Below are 24,899 nucleotides of genomic sequence, written 5' to 3'. Positions count from 1 at the left end.
TAATTTGTCTTACTATTGGTTAACTGTAATACTAATTTAACTAAAGCAGTGCTGGCCATGGTATGAGGCTTAGGACCCCTAGAAATGGCTAAGAGCATGATTACTGGTTTAAGTTTTTTTCTTTTTAAAACATTTTTCTATAAACATTTTTAGGGTGTGTAGTTTGTGTTTTTCCTCTTCTTATTCCGCTTACTGTCACATGCCAAGCTAGCTGGAAGCCGGATTTTAATTTTCTTTGGAAGCCTAGCAGTAAAGGATAATCTAATTTTTGTTGCTTGGGGAATTTGATATTAAATTTATCTTTGAAGAATTTCACTTGTCATTTGTAAAAAAACTTAAAAAGTTTTTTTTAGCTATGGTAGTGGTGACCTCATATTCTAAATTAGAAACAGGGATGTGGAGTGTGTGTGCGTTTATATATGAAATCTAAACAAAGATATTAAAACATAAAATTTAGTAATCAGTCAACTTTATTAAAAAGAATCACATGAAAGCAGTGTTACCCTGGAAATTCATGTCATTGTTCTGCTCTCACGTATCCGTGTGAATGACCCAAAATGTAATACAGAAAAGCCGTACTTGCCTTTTCTAGGCAAGTGATCTTTATGTATCTACCCAGTGAAACAACTCACTGTGGTGGCCATACCTTGACTTTATCTCACAAGCCTGCCATATTTCCAGATCCTGAATTCCAGAACAGCAGAACTCAGCTGCAACCTGCATGTTGTTCATCTCCCCACGTCTACTGCTCGTATGCCAGCTCTCCACCTAGTCCAGGCTTTTGTGGGGCCTGGTCCCCTTTCCTTTTCTCCAGTATACTAGCCCCTTGTTGCTTTGCTTTTCTTCCTGTAGACTTTAACTACTGTCCACACTCTCCCCAGGCCCTCAGCTCCCTTTCCCTCTTGGTCTTTCTCCCTACTTGGCCTGCACGTATCCACCCGTGGGTCCAGCCTGCCATCTGCCTTTTCTGTGCCTCCCATTTGTGGATTGCTCAGTGTTGTCAGAGAAAGTCATGCACTCTTGCTGATAGATAATATTACAAGTCAAAGGTTTCTGACCTCAGACAAAAGTAATACCCGGGGATCTTTTTACTTTTCCTTGGCCAGCCCCTTTGCCTAAAGGAACTATAAAAATACTCATCGTTTGAGTCCCCAACTATGCTTAACAGATGACGTTGCTTTTCCCCCGCCACAGGGAATTTCTTCAGTTTCTTGCCTTGTTTTGAACTTATCTATCTCATCATTTTTACCTTCTGCCTGCCTGATCTAAGAGGAAAACTGCTCAAGATCAACCTTTAGCTCTATCCTTATATTTCACCCCTACCAGATCTTTCCATCCATTATGCCCTTACATGTTAAATTCTCCCTGTTCCCTGGTGCCTTTGCTGACTGCCCCCGCACCAGCTCAGTGCCTCCCATCACGAAACAACATAAATCTTGACCTGGCATCTGTCGCTGGGAACCCCTTTGTTCCCCTTGTGCTCTGCACTCCACTTTGAGGTGGCTTTTGCTTTCACTTCTTCACTGGAGTCACTCAAGCTGCGACCACTGATGACTTCTTAAGTCGTCCGGTCCGTTGCGCTCTTTTCCTGACACATCTCTATTGAAACTTTGACTTTATTAACCACCCCTTTTTGAAATGTTTCCCCTTTGGCTTTGGGGGCATCTAGCTCTCTTCCTCCTCTCTCTGCCTCTCCTCTCTGATCATTTCTTCTTATTTTGCCGCCGGCCTTTTTCTCTGCCCTCTCCGTGGTTCTGTTGGTGTCCTACTTCTCATCGAATCCCGTACACTCTCTGTAGAGGATTTATATACTTGCACAGCCTCGACTATGTACCACGTACTGTCTGTAAACAGAGACTTCCAAATCCTTAAGCCCGGGTCTCCCTGCAGAGCTCCAGGCGTGGGCCTTACCTACCTGTTGGTCTTGCCACCTGCATATCTCGTAGAAATCTAAGTTTATATAAAGTGCAATTTCTTCTTTGCCTCAGACCTGCGGTTCCTCCTGTATATTCCACGTTTTTATTAATAGTATTGCTTTTCACCCAGTTGTTGCAGCATCAGTACATAATTTGATTCTGTCCTGCTAACCAAGCCTTATTCTGCCTCAAAAGTTCCGCCTCTACCCACTACTACTGCCTTCGTTCAGACCTTATTATTTTTCACAGGGTCTCTTGCAAAACTCGTACTTGACTTGCATCCTTACTCCAGTTTATATTTTATCTAATATTTGTTCAGTAATATTGAACAATGGCCTAATAAGTGCCACACGCCATGCTGGGCTCTAAGCATATAGTGATGAGCAGAAACAGACGTGCTCCCAGCTCTTATGGAGACTACTGGCTGTCTAATGGGTGAGACAGCAGTGATTAACACAATCACGCCAAGAGTATACGTTTTGTAAGAAAGGAACACAGGTCTCTGAGGTAATCTAACAAAGGAAATGACCTGCCCTAAGAGACGGGGAAGGCTTCCTTGAAAGGGTGTAGTTGACCTGAGATCTGAAGTGGAGAAGTTTTCCAGCAGTGTTTTAGATAACACTGCGGGTGCATGGAGCTATGGGGGGAGGAGTGCAGGAGGCAAGGGATGGGGCAGAAGTGGCCGGACAGGGGCTGGAGAAGCAGGGGTCAGACCGCAGAGTTTGTTCTTATCCTGGAGAGAATGGGAATCGGTGAAGGTCCTTTGGGGCGCGGGTGGAGGGAGGATGGGTGTGGGGAGCGGCGTTAACATGACCGGGAGGGGATACTGACTGCGGGGTGGAGCGCGGCCCCGAGGGGGCTTGAGAGGAGCACTGCACCCCAGTCAGCGATCTTTCTGAAAAGCACGAATAACTTCCCCCTCCCCAAAACTGTCTGGTCTGGCAAAAATAAAATCTAAACTACTAAGCTCAGCAAACTAGGTCCTTTCTAGCACTTGGTAACTTTTCTAGGCCTTTCTACCCCTTCCTGATGAGTGCCCGAGCCTGACCTCCTGTTTACCGCTCCTTGACCTTTGTGCTTCTGTTTTTCCTACCTGTGCTGCCCTCTTGGTCCCACTGCGTGAGCCTAGGGAACTTTTCTTTTCCAACAGGAGACGGCTTCTGCACCACATCCCCTGCGAAGCCTTTCCAGAGCATGCCTCATTCCTCACCCCAGGAGGAAAACAAAAACAAAAAAAATGCTTTGGTTGTTTATCCTCAGTTCACATTGGCATTGATTCTGTGGTATTATAGCAATCTGTTTACCTGTCCTCCAGACTGGACTGAGTTGCTAGTCATCAGGATTATACCATTCCTTTGTTATCCTTTCTTGTCTAGCACAGTGCCTGGTGCCTATAAATATTGAGTAAGCGTTCCATTTTTCTGTTCTGACCACTTTGCTTTTACTAGTAGTCAGGTCAGTTAAATATTTATCGACCATGTAACCATGCCAGGTGTGTGGGAGATTAACACACACCACAGATCCTACCTTTGATCTACCTTTTGTCATGGTAACTGTGCTTCCTTTTCTTTCATTAATTTACATTTAAAATTTTTCTTGATGGAAATTTTGTGTTCATTGTACAGGTCTAGAGTAGAGAAACATTATTTGTCAAAACACTGTTTACTGGAACTGCAGTATCTCTTTTGAAATCTTAAAGTTAGGAGTGAATTACACAATCCCATCTAAACTTCAGACTACACTGGCGAATTATGTTCTTTCAAGATCAACCCCTTGGTGATCGGGAAGCCCAGTCGTGCCTGTCAGGGTGCAGCTGGAACTAGGGTGCCCTTGGTTCTTAGATGTGGGGACAGAACTTGGAGTGTTTTTCCCCCCAATTTGCTACTTGGGAGAGGGTCACAAATTGACTTGATCTTTTTTTTTCTTTCTAGATAACAGCAAAAGCTTCTATAATTTTTGTTACTCTTCAGTACAATGTTACCCTCCCTGCAACAGGTAGGTAGTTTTCTTTTGGAATTTTCTGGTTAGTAGAAGAGTTCAGTAGGACAGACTTGGAAATCTCCATGAATACTAGGTTCTTCATTATTTTCACAGGTCTCATTCGTGATTAGACTGAATATTATTTTGATGATTTTGTAATGCAAAAGCTGATGTTTTTGGTTGACTTCACCCTATATATTGTATGAAAATCAGTTTTTATGTGTTTAATGTTTATTGTGTATTTTTGTAAATGGGCTTAAAATTCCAATGAAGAACTTTTTTTTTTTTTTTTTGCCTTCTCTTCCCTCTGATCTTTTCATAAGAAAATCCTAAGAATAGATATTTTACATTTGTCTGAAGTGTCTTTGTTCAGTCAAGGTTTCTAAAGGCCCAATGTTCAGGTTCCGTTTTTCTGACTTGTATGGGTTCTATTTTGGACCCGTAATAACAACCCGCTTAAGCCCATTTTATTTTTCACTTTTTGGTTGTGCTCTACCGTCCTATCAGTTATTTGATTAGAGAGAATGTCAATAAGTATCTGGTAATAACATCCAAACTACACTTTCAGGTTTTATTTTGAAAAGTTTTTCTGAATGATGCTATGTGAAAATCAAGTTGTTACTGGAAGTTGATTGTAGTTGAATACAGTAACATAATTAACTAGCATGGGGCTTCCCTGGTGACGCAGTGGTTGAGAGTCCGCCTGCCGATTCAAGGGACACGGGTTCGTGCCCCGGTCCGGGAAGATCCCACATGCCGCGGAGCGGCTGGGCCCGTGAGCCATGGCCGTTGAGCCTGCGCGTCCAGAGCCTGTGCTCTGCAGCGGGAGAGGCCACAACAGTGAGAGGCCCGCGTGCCGCAAAAAAAAAAAAAAAAAAATTAACTAGCATGGGTGAGGAGTGGGGTATTCAGTTAACAAAATATTACCATACTCAGGTGGTAAACTTGCCGTGAGCCCGGAGTCTCTCTATTTAGAATGTAAGATCAATTATACAACATGGAGTTGGGTTTTTGTTCAGTTATATCATTTTGTAAATATTTGATGTAGTAACTTAGATATCACAGTACTCAGAACCACAAAGTTGTTTTGAAATTTGAGTATGCCAGAAAAAAACAAAGCTCTTTTATCAATTCACAAGTATTTGACTAAGTCTCGTTCTGAAAAAATCTTAGCAATTTTAAAGATTGAAAACAATTGTAGCAGTTGCCTCTCTCTCCTGCTTAGAATTCAAAACTAAATCAAATCAAAGTTAAGTCAGCTTTTCCAGCAGAATCATAAATGTGGTGTCTAGTTTGAAAGTAGAGCTAGAAAGCAGAAAGTTTCAAAAGTTCTTTGAAAAGACAGGCAAATGTGCTAAGTATAACTTTAATACAACCTAAGTATAATCTAACCCCTATCCCTGGGGTAATATCAATTTTACAGTCCCCAAGGATCTTAATGTGACCTCCCCTTCCCTGTTCTCTGGTCTTTAATGGCTGTAACTAACATGTGTCAAGCCTTTGTAAATAATTTCTGAAGCTTTAGACTTCTAGATAGTCTCCTCAGTTTTCATGGTTCCTAAGACTGAAGGTGTCCAAAAGCAAATTACCATGATGTTTCTGTAAACTTATTTATTAGGTTAGTCTTCTCTTGTTTGTTTCCATAACTATGTTGTACTTAAGTGCTATTTTTATAATCTTATGTATATTTTTGTGTATGTGTGTCCTGTCCTTTTTGCCCTTCAGAAGAACAAGCTACTGAATCAGCGTTCCTTTATTACTATGGTATCAAAGATTTGGCTACAGTTTTCTTCTACATGCTAGTGGCGATAATTATTCATGCCATAATTCAAGAATATGTGTTGGATGTAAGTATGCAATCTTAGAAATCTATACTTTGTAAAATACTAGCTCTCCATACTATGATAGTCATATTAAATATATTTTATAATCTTAATTATTAACGATTGTTTTTATTTTTAGAAAATTAACAGGCGAATGCACTTTTCCAAAACGAAACACAGCAAGTTTAATGAATCTGGTCAGCTGAGTGCATTCTACCTATTTTCTTGTGTTTGGGGCACATTCATTCTCATATCTGTAAGTATGTACTGTGCTGAAATTCTTATCTCTCAAAAGTATTTAATTATATACCCAGAACAGAAATTGATGTCCTATTTTTAATGCTCATAAGCAAACCCTGAACCTTAGAAAAATTCCTTGTCTCTTGTTGTTCTTATCTAAGATTAGGAGTTCTGCTCTTGAACTAGTATAAATCAAGTTTCATCAGTAAGCTTCTCTTTTAGTTAGTTTTTATACAGCAAAAATTGCCAACTATGTTTAATGTTTCAGAAAGCCTTACTCATTTTTAGTCGATCTGAGTGTTGTCTTCATATCTTGTAGTCATTTGCAGGTATCTCTGTATTAGCAAAAAAGGGTAAGTTATCAGTGATACTTTCACTGGGTTACATGAGTTGTAGTGTTTCCAGTCATTTCGTTCTTTAAAAACAGTCCAGGTATTTTCTGAGCAAATTAAAATATTGATTAACTTTTTATTAAGGTTATCTAAACCTTTAAGTGTACCATTCTAACTAATGAGGGGGAAGAGAGTATCTAATATTAGTAATATCAGTCCTTTAAGTTTATATGAACCCCAGAGTTTACATAGTTTTGAGTTTGTCAGGACACAGTATTTTTTTTTAATTGCTATTTTAGAGATGAATAAATAGGTAAAGTGGATTTTCCAGGGTATATGACATTTATGGTTCGACATAGACTAAAACTCAGCCTTTCAGTCCAGTGCTTGTTCCTTTGTAAACTGCTGCTTTAATGATACTTTACAGATACATTAAAGTTCAGCTTAAAATCTTTCTTATACATTAAAAAAAAATTTTATTGTTGATGTACAAAAGTTCTATCTTACACATTTTTTAAAAAACGTGAAGGTGTTAAACTTCCGTGGGAAAATATTAAGGATAAGTTGCTTCAGGATTTTTTTTAATATACATATGCAGTAATTCTCACTAAATAGATCTGGTTATCTAAGAAGAAGACGTGGTAATTATGTGGACATAACCCTGTAAAACTTGGCAACACCTTGATCTTCTGTCTCCTGTCAGGTGCCACCTCTTTCTGAGCCCTTTGCTTGGTTACCCAGGACAACATTCATCCCTCCAGTGGCTGTTGTAACTCTGTTATGCGCCATCACTGTTTTTTGGTTGTGTTATGTTTGTTTGCATATGTGTCTTTTTTACTCTACTGGATTGAAGGAATTTCGAAAGCCAGGAATTATGTCTTATTTGACTTCAAGTCACTCATATTGATTTTCATTTCACTAAAGTAAGCAGTTCGACTGAATGGAAAATAACTAAAACATCTAAAAGGTTGGACTTCAATGGAACTTGAGGTGGAGAGATGTAAATGTGCAAGGAATGAAAATACTGTCTTATTTTCTAAGACGTTTCCATGCTCATTAAGCTAATTTTTGTATCTTCTCTCTTAGGAAAACTATATCTCAGACCCAACTATCTTGTGGAGAGCTTATCCCCATAACCTGATGACGTAAGTCATTTTCAGCAGGTTTTTCTTAGTTAAGGACCATCGTCATGTCACTTTTAAGCAGGATTTGTTCTTGTTATTCTCTTTAGGACCTTAGGGAAAATCGTACAATAGGTATGTCTTTGGCAGTCTCACTGCCATAAGGACAAAAAATTCCTGTGTGCTTTTTTTCATGTATATAATCTTTTCAGCATGTTTGTTACCTTGAGAAAACTGATTTTTAACAGTAATCCTAATTTAGTCCTCTGTCTTCCCTTTCTTTTTCCTAACCCTTCTCGTCACTGCTCCATCTTCTACATTCTTTTGCTCCTTTTCTTTGCTCCAGTCTCTTTTCACTCCTTCCATTTCTTACTCTCTTACACTATAAGCTTGAGGGTACGGACTGTTTCTTTTTTATTTTTATGGCCCCCAGGGTTTCTGTACAGTGCTGTAAGAAGCTCAGGGGTTGCAAAGTCAGCCAGCTAAGTTATTCATTCTTCAAGCCCAGCTCTAGAACATCTATTCCATATTTTCCTTGCTCCTTTAGCCTATATTGGCTTCTGCTTTCCTGAATTTGTCATTTTGGTGTGCAATATTTTATGTTTATCTATACATTGTCTTGACTGTCCTGTAATTGTCTCATTTATGTAAGTCTTGAATTGTGCCCATGCCCACCAAGCCTATATGTACCTTGACAGCAAGAAGAGCTGTCTCTTTTTATATCCTTTGCTGTGCCAGGCTGTAGGTGCTTATCAGGTAGAAAGTAGTCAATAAATGTGTTGTGATATGAAGACTGGTGAAAAAGTAGGAAGGGAATAACATGACCCTGCAATGTTACCATACTCTGCTGAGCCACTCTGACTTTTAAAAATTGTTAATTCAATGCACTTTTGTAAACTGGAGATATAAACATCATATTTATGTGGGACTGTATCTTCCCCCCCCCTCCCCACCCCCCTGGAATTATTCAGATTGGCTTTGTGTTTTCTGCTTTAGACCTCTGGAGGAGAGGGGAGGGAGAGCAGAGAGAAAGCAGAAGATCTGGATGGGTGTGATGTGAGGAGGGGACTGGACTCTAGACTGAATCTGATATGTCTCCTGGGGAGTCCGTCAGTGCCTTATTCTCCTCTGGAATCCTGGTTTGCCTCCATTTATTGGGGGCTCTCAGTGTCTCAACCTGGTAGAGTTACCGTATTTCCCTAAGAAAAAATCCAGGGATTGTTTGAAATTGGGATTATCCTGGTTTCAGGTGCTGGTTAATCTATGCACCTTCACTTTTCTATCCATCTTGTTTGCCCTTCCCACTTGCCTTTTGACGAAACCTTACCGATCTGTGATTTGATTCCCTTAGAGTCATGGTCCGTATGTCTTCAGTAGCTGACAGGCATACTCTTCAGTATTAAGTAACTAATAGACAAGGGCCTCTGTTTCCTCGCAGCTCGCTTGCATGTTCACAGTGTTCTGCAGATCATGTCTCTGCTTCTGCTGTTTAATCCAGAGGAGCTGACTGATGCTGGGGGGCCGGGGGGCCGGGGGAAGTGGCTGTTGGAGAGTACGGTACATGGAGTATTGTGAGGGGACCTGAAGTGATAACACAAAGGTAGCTACTTAGTACATCCTGATTTCCAGTGTTTGTTTGTACTTTATTCTTTAAAAATGGTATGCTTTAAAAGTATTTTTTACTTTCTTGTGTTGGTACAGATTTCAAATGAAGTTTTTCTACATATCACAGTTGGCATACTGGTTTCATGCTTTTCCTGAACTCTACTTCCAGAAAACCAAAAAAGTAAGCAGGGGTTTTATAATTTTAAAAATTGTCTTTTGCCTTTTTTTGCCTTTTTTGGAAGTCTTTTTAAAATTATTTCCTCATGTCTCTAACCTCCCTCTCACCTCAACTCTCCCCCTACTATTCTCTCACCTCTCTCCTTTCCACTAAGTATCCTTAAGTATTTATTGAAGAAACCTTCAGTCATTTTAACTTAGAGGGGGATTTTACATTTGACATGTTAGTTTCTCATTTTTAAATTATGTTAGTGGTAATTTAAAATAATTTACACAAATTTTGCAATGTAATGTTAGTTTTGTGTTACTGATATTCTTAGCAGTTTCACAAGCGAGACCAAAAGGATTAATTAGATTATTGTACAACTAAATTGTACTGTGTGTAAGTCCCAAAGAAAAATTCTTTGGGAATTTTTGAGAAATTGAGAAAAGTAAACCATAGTTAAATATTCACCTTGAATTTTTTCCTGGTGAAATAGGTGGGAAAGATGTTTGTTTGTTTTGTTTGAACAATGAGTAAACCACTGGAGCACTACAGTAGCCTCCTGTGTAGTTTTACCCTCAGTACTTCTGAAGTCAGGCTTCTGTGATGTCACAAAGTAAACTTTATTTCCTTTATTTAACTCTTTCTCCTCTAAAAACTCTACTAGCTCCCTGTTGCTTTAAACTAAAATAAAGCTGCTCACCTGTGCTCTAAGGGTTTCTCCTGTCTCTGCCCCCTCCCCTGGTCCCTTTTTCTTCCACTCTCTCCTTATGCCTCATTCACACTGACATTCTCTAATTTTATAATCCCAACACACCAGTTCTTTTTTCTGGAATACCGTTTCCCTCTGATAAATTAATCAAGCACTTTTGTTCTCTTTTTTGCGGGGAGAGATTGTTTAAATATTCCTATATATGAACTGATACGTGGGTGGGGCTGTGGATAAAAGAAGTCTGATCATGAGTTAACAACCAGAAAGTTGGGCGATAGGTACCTGGGAATTCGTTATACTGTCTGTTTGTTGTATGTATTTCACATTTTTCCATGTTTAAAACACTGTTGTTAAAATCCCCTTACTTTGAGAAGCTTTCCAAAATAGCAGAGCAACCAGTCCATCCAGCAACCATCTTTCCTCTGGCTTCTCAAAAGCCACAAACACTTATTTCTATACATACTCTGAATAGTTAATTCATGAGTATAGGCACTTGATTTATTATTGTGTTGTGTCTGTGACTTTTCGTGTCCTGTGTGTCTGTCATCATTGACGTTGTTGTCTGCCACAATTAGAAAACACCACCGTGTTTCTAAATTAGGCCGTGTAAAGTACAATGTTTTTCTAGTTGATTGTAAGGATTAGGATGAAGGTGCATAAAACCTTTGACTTAGAACTGTCTTAAGGTAAAATTCTTAGGCTCACAGTTTCCAATAACGCTTCCATATTCAGTAAGCACCTACTGTGAACCATACGTGTCCCATAGCTGCACTGTCCAAATTAGTACCCACAAGCCACATTTAAATTAACTAAGCAAAAACAAAATTCACTTTCTTGGTCACACTAGCCCGATTACAAGTGCCCATTCACCACACGTGGCTTCACGGTCTGCCATCTTGGATCAGAGATAGAGAACATGTCCATCATTACAGAAGGTTCTGCAAAGCACTGCTGAGACTTTCATAGTTCCTTGATGTCTTAGTACCATGGTTCCAATATTTAAAGCTTTCTTCGTGTACTTTTTATACCTGTGGACATAATACCTCTGGGTTTCATTATTAATTCATATGTCTATATCTTGTTCGTTGACCATGTAAGTAGAGAGGGACATTTCAAAGTAATTGTTCATTTTCATTCTCAAAGCTCTTTTCTTATCAATTCCTGCCAGATGGCATTTCTCCAGAAATGCAATCTTAATTTTTATGGAATAATTTGCATAACTTAGAATTTAACTGAAACTATTTTTAACACCTACATATGACAGTCGAAAGTAACTGTTGCAAGTAATTAACATAATTTGAAAGTAACAGCTGCATATGTGTTAAACAGTTTCTTAAAATTTACTCTATAAAAATTGGTTTTGGAAGAACTCTTTACTGGAAAAAACTAGTACAGTGATTGTTTTGAACCGATCCTACAGAGAAATGAAGAAAAGAACACAGTAGCAGTTCAAGATGTGTGTTAGGCACAAATAACTCAGTTTCTTTTAGGAAGGATATTATAACCACATGTAATATGTATGTTTCAATACAAATAGTCCTCTCTTTTTGCCCATAAGAGGATTCAAAATGTAATTTTTTAGCCAACTTGAATATATGAAGTTTCAGGGAAGTGTGGATGAAATAGCCAAATGTTTTATTTCTAATATCAGTTTATTTGGTTTAATTATCCATACATATAATTGTATATCATATAAAGTATAATAAATTAGAAAAATGCTTTCTCCTACTTCATGAGGGTTATGTCCACCCTTCAACTTTGTGGTTAACATCCGTCCTTCATCACTCGAGCTGCTCTTTGACTCATCTAAGTCCGTTTTTCCAGAGTACATCATTACCTCTGTCTTACTTATTCCTCCACTAGACATCTCTAAGCATTTAGAAGTGACATTGATTGAGGTTTCTCAGGCTGTGTATCTTACCCAAACATTTATTTGTTGTTCAGAATAAAGTAATTGATACAGATCCCTGTAGTATGAGAGCTTTGAAAAAATTTACACATGAGACAGCTCCATCTGTTGTTTAGGGGCAAATCTTTGCCTTATATTTGGGCATATATGCGATATTCAGTTTAAATTTAATTTTTCAGTACAGTGTAGTTAAGAAAAGCATTTTCTTTAAAAAACAGAAGTTTACTAAAGTATATGGCTGACCTTTTTAATAAAAACATGTTGGAATAACAGCTGAAAATGTCACCTGAAGTTATTTATAATTTTAGAATTTGTTTTGATTTAAGTGTACTACGTTTATTAGATTTTCCATGAAAAATGAAGCTATCAGAATTTTAAGTCATCACTCTATGACATCATCCTTATATAAACTACTTGAATGTTAGCATTAAAGATCGATACGAACTTGGCAATGCTTTTCTAATAATTCAGTTTCATTATATATCTTTTTCATTCAAGTATAAAAAAAGTTTGCTAATCTTTAAACAAACAAATACACAAAACCTCATTTCTGGCTCCTGGTAACAAAATCATAGAATGATGTGTGAAAATGTCTTGAAAAACCAAAATCGCCTTTTCTCAGCCATGTTTATATTCATCTAGACTCTAGATTCTAGAACAGTGATGAACTGCCCGTGGATGACTTACTGACTCCCTAATTGAAATGTAACGTGGCCAGTGAACTGATATGTGCCAACATTTCATCCAGCCTTCTCTGTTCTCCCTGAGCCCCAGGGAAACGTGTAGGCCCCAGAGACCCTGCTGCTGGGCAAGGTCTTTTTTGTTGGCCATAGACATGTAAGCCCCAGAGGGGCTGTAACCCCATGAGGATTGAAGAATGTCAGAGGAGTCTGGCCTAGAACAGGACTGCTGAAAGCAGCCATTTTCTAAGTGAAATCTAGATGAAATTTGTCATTTTAAAAGTCACGCTACATCATGCACATTACCTTTGTATTGTTACTGTGGGAATGCCTTTAGCTCACGTTGTCCACCACTTCTTGTGGGCTCTTCCCTGTCACTCGTTTATTTTGACACGCTGTCTCTGGTTAGGCTTTGAGTATGCAAACATTGCTGTAGAGACACTGGTCAGTTTGTATAAGGCGGACGTTGCTGTTACTTAGAAAAAGGATTCTTAATACTCCGTCCTTTTGAAAGTTGAAGAGACTATTGTAAAAGCCCTTGCTAGGCATTTGATGGTTGTGAAGATGGAAGCTGTGATGGTAGTTTACTTTCCAGTATTGACTCATCTGGTCTGCTATCAGAAAGGCAGGGCTGAAATGCAAAGTTGAACCTGAATTTAGGGAAGAAGCTCTGGATTTTTCTTTACCTAATGGCAAGCACAACCTTGCCTCAATTAGGTTGAGATTTAAGGACAAGAAATATAAAAGAAATGGAATGGCTTTTTGAAATGTAGTGTGTTTGTAATTCATAATAGTGTTTTTTGTCAGAGAGGAGAAAAGATAGGCATCTTATGTTCTCTGCTAAATGGCGTATTTTTAAAACTTATTTGTGTTTCTTCTTAAAAAAAATCTTTTTTTTTAATCCTCCCAAGCAGTTACACTGCTCTGGTTTTTCCAGCAGTTATTCCAGCAAATTAGTTTTTTACATCGATTTACACAAGCTGTTATGTAGTAAAATGAGTTCAGTGTTCAATCAGCAATTAAAAAACAAAAAAGCTTTTATTATAAGTATTGGGGGTCCCCCTAGTGTTGTTTTCCCCTCAGAAATTTGGAGCATTGTTTAACACATATGAAGGAAGGAATATGGCAGTATTTCCCATACGTAGTCACTTATATGCCACCTTGCTGCAACTTACAATGTTTTATTTAAAATTATAATGAAAGTTTGTTTTCTTGTATACTATCTAAAATCATTTTGTGCAGTGCCAGTGATATACACACCACATAGCATATCATATTGCAGTTATAACCCTACAGCTGAGCTGGTCTGAAATGACTATAAGAGAACGAAGAGGCTTTCTTGTGGTTGAACTTCACCATGTTGTCTCGACACCTTTCTCCCCCTCTCCTTTGGTAAGGAGAATTAGTTCATCGGAAGTTTGAAAATTATGTGGAGAGAATCTTCAGACAGCCTACTTTCAGAGATACTTCTCTCTCCAGTTGGAAACTCCACTGTAAACTTGGTATTATGTCTTGGGAGTTTTCCCTGAGAGACCCAAAGTGTAGGACTCTGTATAGTTCTAGTCAACTGTTGTATGTTCTACCTTTCTAACACTTGATCTTTGTAGCATTCTTACTAGAAAAGAGTTTTTAGTTTCAAAACTATACTTGTAAACTCTACTCTTTCTCAGAAGATTTGGTCAAGTAACTCCCTACTTGAAATGTAGGTGGCAAAGAGAAGACCAATAGAGACCTGTGCTCAACTCTATTATATGCCAGAGATGAGTCTAGTGAGGTTCCAGATGAATGCAGCTCAGTCTGCCAACATCAACCACCATTTTAGTCATTTTAATTAGAGCTGCAGTACATGAAAAGTACTAACCAGGCTAATAGAGCCTTGTAATATATATTTGACAGGCTAATAGAGACATATATATATCAATATATGTGGTAAACTGCCAAAAAAAGAGAGAGCAGAAATGAGAGGTAGAGGCATTTCATAAATTAACAAGTGTTTATTGGGCCTATCACTGTTCATATCTTGCAAACATTTTTTACTGCAACCCAAGATGAAAAACTAGAGTTTATATCATAATTCTGTGTGTGTGTGTGTGTGTGTGTGTGTGTAAAATCTGGATTAAAATTTTCATGAAACAATGCAATGAGCTATACACTCCAGCATTTTTTATTCTATTTCATATTTCAGAACATGTTAGGGTGACCCCCTACATCGATTTCATGATTCACTTGACTTATGTCTTTGAAAACCACTGTTTCGAAGATAACCAGGTCACTAGGGATTATGGAAGAAAAAAAGAGAAGCAAAAGTAAAATCTGGATACCTGGCTTACAGGTTATTAAGAGGAGAAAGAATATACAAATAGATGGTATCCTAAGTGAGAAGATAAATTTTAACCTTCGATTTTAATGACTTGACTGACAATGAAATGAAAGGGACTAAAAGCATGAGCTAAAAAATGTGAATACTATTTAGGTAAATAAAAGCACCTCTACTGGTATAAACATAGCAATTTTAATAGTACAAGGACATTATGGTTATTAATATTGTGTCATTTAATAAATGTTTATTATGAAAAGAACCACTCAGTACTGAAAGGGATTTGGAGTTCATCTGATTCAGGCAAACCCAGCTGTTACTCACATTTAGATGAGTAGCTGAAGCCAGGAGAGGTTAAAGAACTGCGGCTAATTGGGGTGAGCATTCAGGAAGGGTGCGGGGCAGAGTGGCCTTCAAGTCTTCCTCTGTGACAGTGCATTTTCACTCTGCCACACTGCTCCTAAGAACAGAACTGCTTCCCCATGTTTTAATCTACTGTGCAATTTTCTGTTTACAGGAAGATATTCCTCGTCAGCTCGTCTACATTGGTCTTTACCTCTTTCACATTGCTGGAGCTTATCTTTTGAAGTGAGTTGGGATTTTTCTTGAGTGTGTATATGGACTGGGCAGATCGTATGCTAATCTGTCGTAATTCATAATTAATCTTTTCATTTTAAATGTGTTTTTTTAACAGCTTGAATCATCTAGGACTTGTTCTTTTGGTGCTGCACTATTTTGTTGAGTTTCTTTTCCACATTTCCCGCCTGTTTTATTTTAGTGATGAAAAGTATCAGAAAGGGTAAGTTGTTGAGCCGTTCTATTTCTTGTGTAATTAAAGTCAGTGCCTATGTTGCCAAGGACCATGCTATTGGCGATTATATTGTTTTTTATAACCTGTTAGTAGCAGCTTTAAATAAAATGACCCTGTTTAGCTGTTGATGTTGGTATTTTGTTCTCTAAAATAGAATCGTTCTTAGCTAGAGAGATACTGTATTGGAACTTGTAATTTTGAGGGTTGAGGGTTTACTTTTCTGATATAACTTCTATCTTGTTCAAGTGCACGTTTTTCTTTTGGAGAAGGAAGAATGAGGAAGAATGAACTTTCAGAAGAAATTGAAATAATAGATTATAGAGCCTTAAAGATATTAAAATACTTTGATGGGAAAATTGAACTGGAACAGAATTGAAGTGATATGACTTGTAAAGAGTGTGAGGCCTTTAACAAAAAAAAAAAAAGTAAAACTGGGACTCTCATGAGAATTGAGTACACGGCTTTTGTTTTATCCAGCATTTTCCAAAATTGTTCTATATACCAGTAGTTCCGAGAATCATTAATAGTTGTTACACACACAAAAAAAAAGATCAGCTAAACAAAAAATATCGAACATTTCTTTACTGGACTTCTAGAACCTGAAATAATGCTGATATGTTATATATCTTCAAGAATGTGATATAATATGAAGCATTTCCCTAACATTCTATTTCAGAATCCTTTTTGCAGAACAATAAGAAATGCTTAACAGGAATCTGATTACTATTAGGATCTTTTCTTATGTTTGCAATTCTGCGAATCTGACTTGTGACATTTTTCTCAGATTTTCTCTGTGGGCAGTTCTGTTTGTGTTGGGAAGACTTCTGACTTTAATTCTTTCGGTACTCACTGTTGGCTTTGGCCTTGCAAGAGCAGAGAATCAGAAGCTGGATTTCAGTACTGGAAACTTCAACGTGTTGGCTGTTAGGTAGAGTTGATTTAAAATTTTTCTCACTTTGCACTACTATATAGTATGTATTATCAGTTTACAATATGAATCATCTAAAAATAAAGGGATAAATACAGGGGTTAGGGTAAATATTCATTCGATTTGATTTCATACCTGTTAACGATTTCATGTCCAAACTGAAGTACTAAAGCGTTTATTTAACTTCTGGGATTAATCATTAGCAGGATAATTATTCATTAACATAATCTTGTCAACTTAGTGGGAATTTAGCACTAAGTTAATCCTGTCAAAGCAGGATGGACTACTTTATTCAATGGCATTGTTGGGGTGCGCTCTGATTCTCTGTTTATTCCTTTATATTCTCAGAATTGCTGTTCTGGCATCTATTTGCATTACCCAAGCATTCATGATGTGGAAGTTCATTAATTTTCAGCTACGGAGGTGGAGAGAACATTCTACTTTTCAGGCACCAACTGTGAAGAAGAAACCAACAGTGACTAAAGGCAGGTCTTCTAGAAAAGGAACAGGTTTGTATTCAGTAAGCAATGAAAACCTTGAAGTAGGAAACTTTTTTTTTTTAATGTTTTGGGGTTTTATTTATAATCTTGTTAAGACTTAAAATCTTATAAAGGAAAGTTTATTCTACTTATTAGCAAAATTAGAAACAAAATCATTTCTCCCATCCTACAGTTTGTTGATCAGTTATTCTCCTCAAAAGCTGTCCGCTGAGTTCTCTCTGACAAGTTTTCCAGACTTGATGACTTTGAGCCACTATAGACCAATGTGGACATGGGCAGTTTTAGTGAATAACTAACCTCGAGAGTGATTGTACTTTCAAGCATCTTACTCATATTTTTTAAAAAAAACCTTTTTTCATCCCCTTCCCATCTGCCCTTTAGTCCCAAGTGGAACACCTTTTTTTTTAATAACTTCTGATTGTTTGATCCTTCATCTTTGAGTCTGCATCTCACCTCTTTTCTCCTTCTGGCTTTTGATTGAGAATGCATCGACAGTGGAGTAATTTTTTTCAACTTCGAGTGTTCATAGTTGGAACTGTAACACAAGGAGTTCCATTTTAAAATATATATCAACTGTGGTTTGCTCCTTATAAGTCTTTATAGCTGGTAGTTTATGTTCTCCAGTCCTATCCTTATTCAGGCTTGTATCAGCAACTCTTGACCCTTTGCATGTCATATAAATTTTACTGCATCTTGGTCAGTTTTCACATACACAAATAGCTTCACTGGGGCATTAGATTGATATTACATTGAATCTGTAGATCAGCTGAGGGAGAATTGAGTATATCAACCCATGAACATGATATATACCTCCCACTTATCTACATTATCTTTAATTTCTCTCAGTAATATTTTTTAATAACTGCTTTATTGGAATATAATTCACACACCATAAGTTCACCCTTTAAAGTGCACGTTTCAGTGGTTCTTAAGTATATTCACCATTAGCAGTCATTTTCCATTCCCTCCGTTCCCCTGCCAGCCTCTTACCTGTTTTCTGTCTCTGTAGATTAGCCTTTTCTGGATATTTCCTATCAGTGGAATCATACAGTATGTGATCTTTTGCAGCTGTTTCTTTCACATAGCATATTTTTAAGATTCATACATGTCGTAGCATGTACCGATACTTCATTCCTCTTTATGGCCAAATAATATACTAGCGTATGTATATACTATGTTTTGTTTATCCGTAAATTGACTGACAGTTGGGTTGTTTCCGCTTTTTTGGCTACCGTGAATGATGCTGTTAACATTCACGAGCAAGTTTTTGTTTGAACGCCTGTTTTTTGCTGTTTGGGATATATAACTAGAAGTGGAATTGCTGGGTCATATGATAGCTGTATATTTAACATCTGGTGGGAACTGCTAAACTGTTTTCCAAAGTGCACCATTGTACACTCATTGTTTTGCGTGTTGATATCCAGTTGTCCCTGCACCATTTGTTGGAAAGACTAATCTTTATTGAATTGTCTTGATACTCTTGTTGAAAATCGGTTGATCATAAAAGTAAGAATTTAATATTTCTGGACTCTCTATTCTAGTCTCTTCATCTCTATGTCTGTTCTTATGCCCTTGTCTTGATTACTATAACTTTGTAGTAAGTTTTGAAATCAGGAAATGTGAGTCTACCATTTTTATTTTTTTCACGTTTTGGTTATTCTGGGTGCCTTACATTTCCATACGAATTTTAGGATCAGCTTGTCAATTCCTGCAGAAAAGCCAGCTGGCCTTTGATATGGATTATCTTGAATCTGTAGATTGCTTTGGGGAGTATGAACATAGACATCCTTCCATCTTTTAGGGTCTTCTTTAATTTCTTTCAATTAAACTTTATAGTTATCAGTGTGTAAGTCTTGCACTTCTTCATTAAATTTATTCCTAAATATTTTATTCTTTTCAATGCTGTTGTAAATAGAATTGTCTTCTTAATTTCATTTCTGGATTGTTCATTGCCAGTGTGTAGAAACACAGTTGCTTTTTGCATAATGATCTTGTATCCCACAACATTGTCGTGCTTATTAGGGTTTTTAAATTTTACTTTACTATTTAACTCTAGTACTTTTGTGGATTCCTTTGCATTTTCAGTATACAGGATCATGTCATTTACAACTAGAGATAGTTTTACTTTTTCCTCTCCAGTCTGGATGCCTTTTGTTTCATTTTCTTGCCAAATTATCCTGGCTAGAACCTCCAGAACAATTTTGAATAGAATTAGAACGGATATCCTCATATTATTCCTGATCTTAGCAGGAAAACATCTAGCCTTTCACCATTAAGTACGATGTTACCTGTGAGTTTTTCCTAAATGGACTGTTTCAGGTTGAGAAAGTTTCCTCCTATTCCTACTTTGTTTGTAATTTTTATCATGAAAGGATGTTAGATTTTGTCACGTGCTTTTTGTGCAACGATTGAGATCATCAAATGGTTTGTGTCCTTTACTCTGTGGATATGATGGATTACATTAACTGATTTTTTAATGTTAAGCCCACAGTGCAGTCCTGGGATAAATGTCACTTGGTCACGTATATAATCCTCTTAGATGCTGCTTGATTTGGCTTGCTAGTATTTGGTTGAGGATCTTTACACCTGTATTCATAAAGAATATTGATACGTATTTTTTGGTAATGTATTGATTTTCAAATGTAAATCCAGTCTTGCATTCCTGGCATAAACCCAAGTTGATGATGACAATATATCACTTTTGCTGGATGGGTTTTTTCAATATTTTGTAAAAATAGGATTTTTTGCATCTGTGTTTATGTAAAAGATTGGGCTATAGTTAGCCCTTTTCTGGGGTAATATCCTTGTCAGGTTTTGATACGAGTTATGCTGGCTTTATAAAAAGTATTGGGCAGTTTTGTCCTTCTTGTAATATTTAAATGTTTGGAAGGATTCACCACTGAAGCTGTCCAACCTAGACTCTTCTTTATGGGAAGATTTTTCTTTTTAACTACATGTTCACATTCTTTAATAGATAATAGGATTATTCAGATTTTCTATTTCTTATTGTTTCTCTTTTGGTAAATTGTGTTTTTCAAGGATTTATCCATTTCATTTAAATTTGCAAAATGTATTGATGTAACATGATTCATAATATCCACTTATTAATGCCTGTAGAACAGCAGTGATTCCCATCTTTCATTTCCTGTGTAAGTAGTTTATGCCTTTCTCTTTTCTTCTTCCATCAGCCAAGAACCAACATTTGTCTTCTTTTGCTGATTGTCTCAGATGTGTCATTGATTTCTGTTCTTATTTCCCTTTCTTTGGGTTTAATTTGCTGTTTTGTTATTTGTGGTTTACCTTGTGGAAATAAATCATTGATTTTTCATCGCTTCTCATGAATTACTTGCAGTTAAGGTCAAACTTCCCTTTCAGCAATGCTTTACCCTTATTTCACAGGTTTTGATATATCTCTTTCATTATCATTCAGTTTCAAATATTTTATAATTTCAGTTGTGGTTTCTTCTTTGACCCATGGATTATTTATAAGTAAATTGTGTAGTTTACAAATACTGTATTTGGGCATTTTCTAGGTTTTGGGGGTTTTTTTCTTACTGATTTCTAGCTTAATTCCACTGTGGTTAAAGAACATACTCCGAATGATTTCAGTTCTTTGAAATTTGTTGATACTTTCATTATGTCTCATCCTGTGTTCAATATTGATGAATGTTCCATCTGGACTTCAGAAGGATGTGTATTGTGTGTTTGTTGGGTATTCTGTTCTGTAGGTAGGTGTCAGGTCCATTTGTGATGTCCAGGTTTGTATCTTTACTGACTTGGTGGAAGGAGTTCTGCTTGTTCAGTCAGTTACTGCAAAAGGTATTGACCCATTTCTTCTTGTAGCTTGTAAGTTTTTGCTTTAAATATTGTGAAGATAAGTTATAGGTATATCAAAATTCAGGGTTGTTATATAAATCCCTGTGGGATTTGTCCTTTTTTATTGTCACATGTCCATCTTCATCTCTAGCTTGTCTGAATTTACTCCAGTTCACCGACTATCTTGTGGTAAAGTGTTAGCATGCTCTACCTTTTCCTGTGTTTTTCTACTTTAAACCTTTCTTTGTCCTTAAATATAAGTTGTGTCTCTTGTAAGCAGCATGTAATTGGATTTTAATTTTTACATCCAGTCTGACAAAATTATCTTTGTTTTTTTGACAGTTATACTGTGATGTGCCTGGGTTTGGTTTTCTTTGCGTTTATCCTGCTTGGTGTTGTGTAGAGCTTCCTGAATCTTGGCTTGGTTTCTTTTGCCGTTTTTGGAAAATTCTTCACCATTATTTCTTCAGATATTGCTTCTGCCCCATTCTCTTTCTTCTGTACTTTGGGGATTCCAGTACACGTGTTAAACCCTTTTACCCTGTCCTTTTATATCTTTTCGTGCTTTCTGCATTTTTCATCCTTTTTTTTCTGAGTTTCAATCTGAGCATTTTTTTTTTGTTCACTCATCTCTTCTGTTGGGCCTAATCTGCTATTAAACTTTTATTAAATTTATATTTTTAGTTACTGTATTATCCTGTCCTGGGATTAAAGATTTTTGAGTCCCTGGATGAAATTATCTATCTTTTCATTTATTTTTATTAATCATTGTTCTTTTAATATCCCTGTGTGACAACTCCAGATCTGGATCACCTGAGGATCTATTTCTGATATTTTTTTTTCTCTTAGTTTTCAGTCATTTTGTCTTGTTTTTTGGTACACCTGATATATATATTTTTTTTATGAAATCACTTTTTGTAAAACTTTAATTTCCGAGACATTTAAAAAGTCACACTAAAAGTATCACATTAAAAGTAAAACAAACAAGACTGACAATTTGTAAACAAAACACTCTGCAAACAAAAATAATTTGCCAGTGCATCCAAACATTATTTTTAAATAAGCAACATTATACCAATTTTTTAAAATTTAAAAAGCCAGCACTGCATGTATCCTCATACTTAAAAAAAAAAATTATTGTAAGAATTCTGCCTTTATACACTAAATACTGTGCTAACAATATAGAAGGCCACTTGGGGCTTTCACACGATGTAAGCCTGTGTTGTTGGCACATAAGGCGGTTACTGAGGCCACAGGGAGGCCGACTGGGCTCCAGCAAAGCCAGGCAGAAGCCAGTGCCCCTAAGGTCAGGTTGAACACTGAATGTTTTGTGTAAAAGCATGCAGAGGCTCTGGATGAATTAGTAGAAGCTCTGGATCATTCTGTGTCACTGAAGCTGATCTATTTCCAGTTTGTCCTCATTCCTAGGACATCAACTATTTCTAAGGGCTTTCTTCTCTGGTGGGCCCCAAATTCATATTTTTGTCTCCCTGTCATTGTGAGACTTCCCAATTCTCTCTGTAGCTTTATTCTTTGTTAGGAGTTACTTTCTGCTGGATTTTTCTGAGTCTTGCTTGGTGCGTGCACGTTTAGTAGTTGGCAAATACCTTGGGGGAGAAATACACTTAGCTGACTTGGTTTTTTCCCAGTGCCTTCAAATAGCCATTTTCGTGTTCGCCTTTTGTGGATATTTTTGGAGGGAGGGTTGGTCTGGCATCAGTTATTCCATCATGGCTTGAAGAAGGCGATTATAACACTCTTAAACATAAGAGTTATCATCCAAAACACCAATTTTTTAATATGTTGGAAAGAAACATATCCCCAAGAACTTCCCTTGTCTGCTGTCCAGTGTGAAAATGTTCCTTTTTTTCTACCAAAAGTATTGCTCTGCAGACTATTTTATAGCTCTTCTAATTGTTTTTAGAGTTTCTGTCTTCTTTTTTTCCTACCTTCAATAGTAGTTACTTTCCTTTTTTAACTATTTTTTTAATTGAGATGTCGTTGACATATGTAATTACTTTTAATTTGCTGCTTTCAGTTCATTGTGTTTAACATGTTATCAGGTTTTATGGTTGGTTAAATACGAGTAAAGATTAAGCACTAGTAAGTAAGTTTCACCTAAGGGCATAAGAGTATATATTAGGTTTTAAATTTCCTTTTCTGAGGGTACCTTTATGTGTAAAAGATAATATTATTTGCACTTACTTAGAAAGTAATCCTGATTTTTTTTCTCTTTTCAGAAAATGGTGTAAATGGAACAGTAACTTCAAATGGAGCAGACTCTCCCCGTAATAGAAAAGAGAAATCTTCATAATGAATTATAATCTAATTGATTAATGTCCCCAAAGAAATCTGCTTTTTACTATATCTTTCAGCACTAGAGATTTTTTTCTGTTCTTGAAAATACAGTTTGTGCTCTTTGATTCTTGCTACTATTGTTTCATGCATTTTTTAAAGGGCATTTGAGGGGAGGATGATTACTATGAGTGAAAAAAATACTTCAGCTTAGACTAAGCTACCTGCCTTCAAAATAGTTTAGGGACCACCACCATATTTTATTTTATTTTGTTTTTTATCTTTCAGCATTTTTCTAATGATTTGAAGAGAGAACTATTTACAAAAATTCTACATATCAGTGATACAATTTCTTGCTCTCACCAATTTTTTATATTAGCAAGATGGCCTGTTCCAGCAAGGCCATATTTTTTAAGTTATCTTTCAGGGCAAAATGGAAATAATATAAAGTTGGATGTCAAACTTTAATATGTTTTCAGTGTTCTCTAATTTTTAGGAATTTTTGTAGCCTTTACACTTGGGGAAAAAGTTTTGTAAATTCACCAAAATACTTGTGTGCTTTATTTTTTAGTGGTTGTTAATGTTATTTACATCCCCATTTTTTTAAGGGAGAAAAAAACATACTTTTGGTTATGGCGTATGAAGATTTATTGCCATATATATTGAATCAAAATATATTAACATAAAAGTACTTGTGAAGTAAAATCTTTCTTGTGCATTTTCAACACTTGTAAACTGGAAATCAGAAAATTAAATATTTACTATAAAGAAAATTTTAACATAGCCCTTTTTGATATGTTTATTAATAATAATTCTTAATGGGGCTTGTCATAAGTTTGGTACGCACAGCAGCTTAGAAAAATACTGTTTAACCTGAAAACTCTTTTAAAAAATCATGCCTACTTGATTTATATATATAAAGAGATGTCAATATTTGGAAAACATTTAATGCACTAGCCTCAAATTGAAAATTCAGGTGGATAAATAGTCTTACAAAAGACAATGCTTTATGTTATAACTGTAGCTTTGGTCCCATCCTTATCTGAGAAACATTTATCTGTATAAAACATATTTTTGGATAAATATATATATATATATATTTGTATCTCTATAGAAAGGCTCTAAAAAACATTTGAGTAAAATATTTGGTTCCCTTTTCTATAATTATCCTTTAAAATCTTTATAGCTCTATTTGGGTTTTTGTCGTCTTTACAGGGCATATATCACTCCTTGCAATGTTCACATTTCGCTCCCCACTTCTCACTTTTGTCACCAGCTAATGTTTGCGCCATTTTTAGTATAAAAGTTGCAGACCTGATAGGTCTGCAGTTTAATCAGTTGCCATGCTGCTAGAAAGTCATGCTTTCTGTTTCCAGCTGTTTACCTACTTCCTGGAAAAAGTAGTAGCTCTCTGTAGCATCATGGAGTTTCAGTGGAACCAAATCTCTGCCATTAAAAACTGGCATTATATTGAACTATACATTGAGAAATCAATCAGAATAAAAATTTTTACTTTCACAAGCCGTATCTTGGATGTTTTCTTTGTTGTTAGCAAATTTTATGCTCTTTTTAGTGTCTAATCTCATTAAAATGTACACGTTGAAAGAGTGTACTTCTGATAAACATTTAGAACAGCCTTTCTTTCCTAAAAAGTGTGTTCTACCAAAAAAGACGATTATTTTCATATATTATTAATGAGGGCAACTGTGAGAAAAAGTGGTTTATAACCAAATTCAGGGACTATTGAGTTAAAT

General features: G+C 36.5%; 1 protein-coding gene across 1 annotated transcript in view; it reads left to right on the top strand.

Annotated features, from left to right (window-relative positions):
- TRAM1 (translocation associated membrane protein 1) overlaps positions 1-24,655 on the top strand; it is a 29,021-nt gene extending 4,366 nt beyond the window's left edge. Inside the window, exons 2-11 of the mRNA XM_030859579.3 lie at positions 3,848-3,911; positions 5,622-5,743; positions 5,859-5,975; positions 7,378-7,436; positions 9,114-9,198; positions 15,313-15,383; positions 15,490-15,594; positions 16,391-16,534; positions 16,883-17,043; positions 23,091-24,655. Coding sequence (XP_030715439.1) covers positions 3,848-3,911; positions 5,622-5,743; positions 5,859-5,975; positions 7,378-7,436; positions 9,114-9,198; positions 15,313-15,383; positions 15,490-15,594; positions 16,391-16,534; positions 16,883-17,043; positions 23,091-23,164 — 1,002 coding nt within the window. The 3' untranslated portion in view covers positions 23,165-24,655. The remainder of the gene's footprint in view (positions 1-3,847; positions 3,912-5,621; positions 5,744-5,858; positions 5,976-7,377; positions 7,437-9,113; positions 9,199-15,312; positions 15,384-15,489; positions 15,595-16,390; positions 16,535-16,882; positions 17,044-23,090) is intronic.
- The last annotated feature ends 244 nt before the right edge of the window (positions 24,656-24,899 follow it).

Source organism: Globicephala melas, chromosome 17 (assembly GCF_963455315.2).
Source record: "Globicephala melas chromosome 17, mGloMel1.2, whole genome shotgun sequence".
In the NCBI taxonomy this organism is placed as follows: domain Eukaryota; kingdom Metazoa; phylum Chordata; class Mammalia; order Artiodactyla; family Delphinidae; genus Globicephala; species Globicephala melas.
The sequence above is the reverse complement of the archived record's forward strand: the minus strand, read 5'-3'. Positions and strand labels throughout refer to the sequence as shown.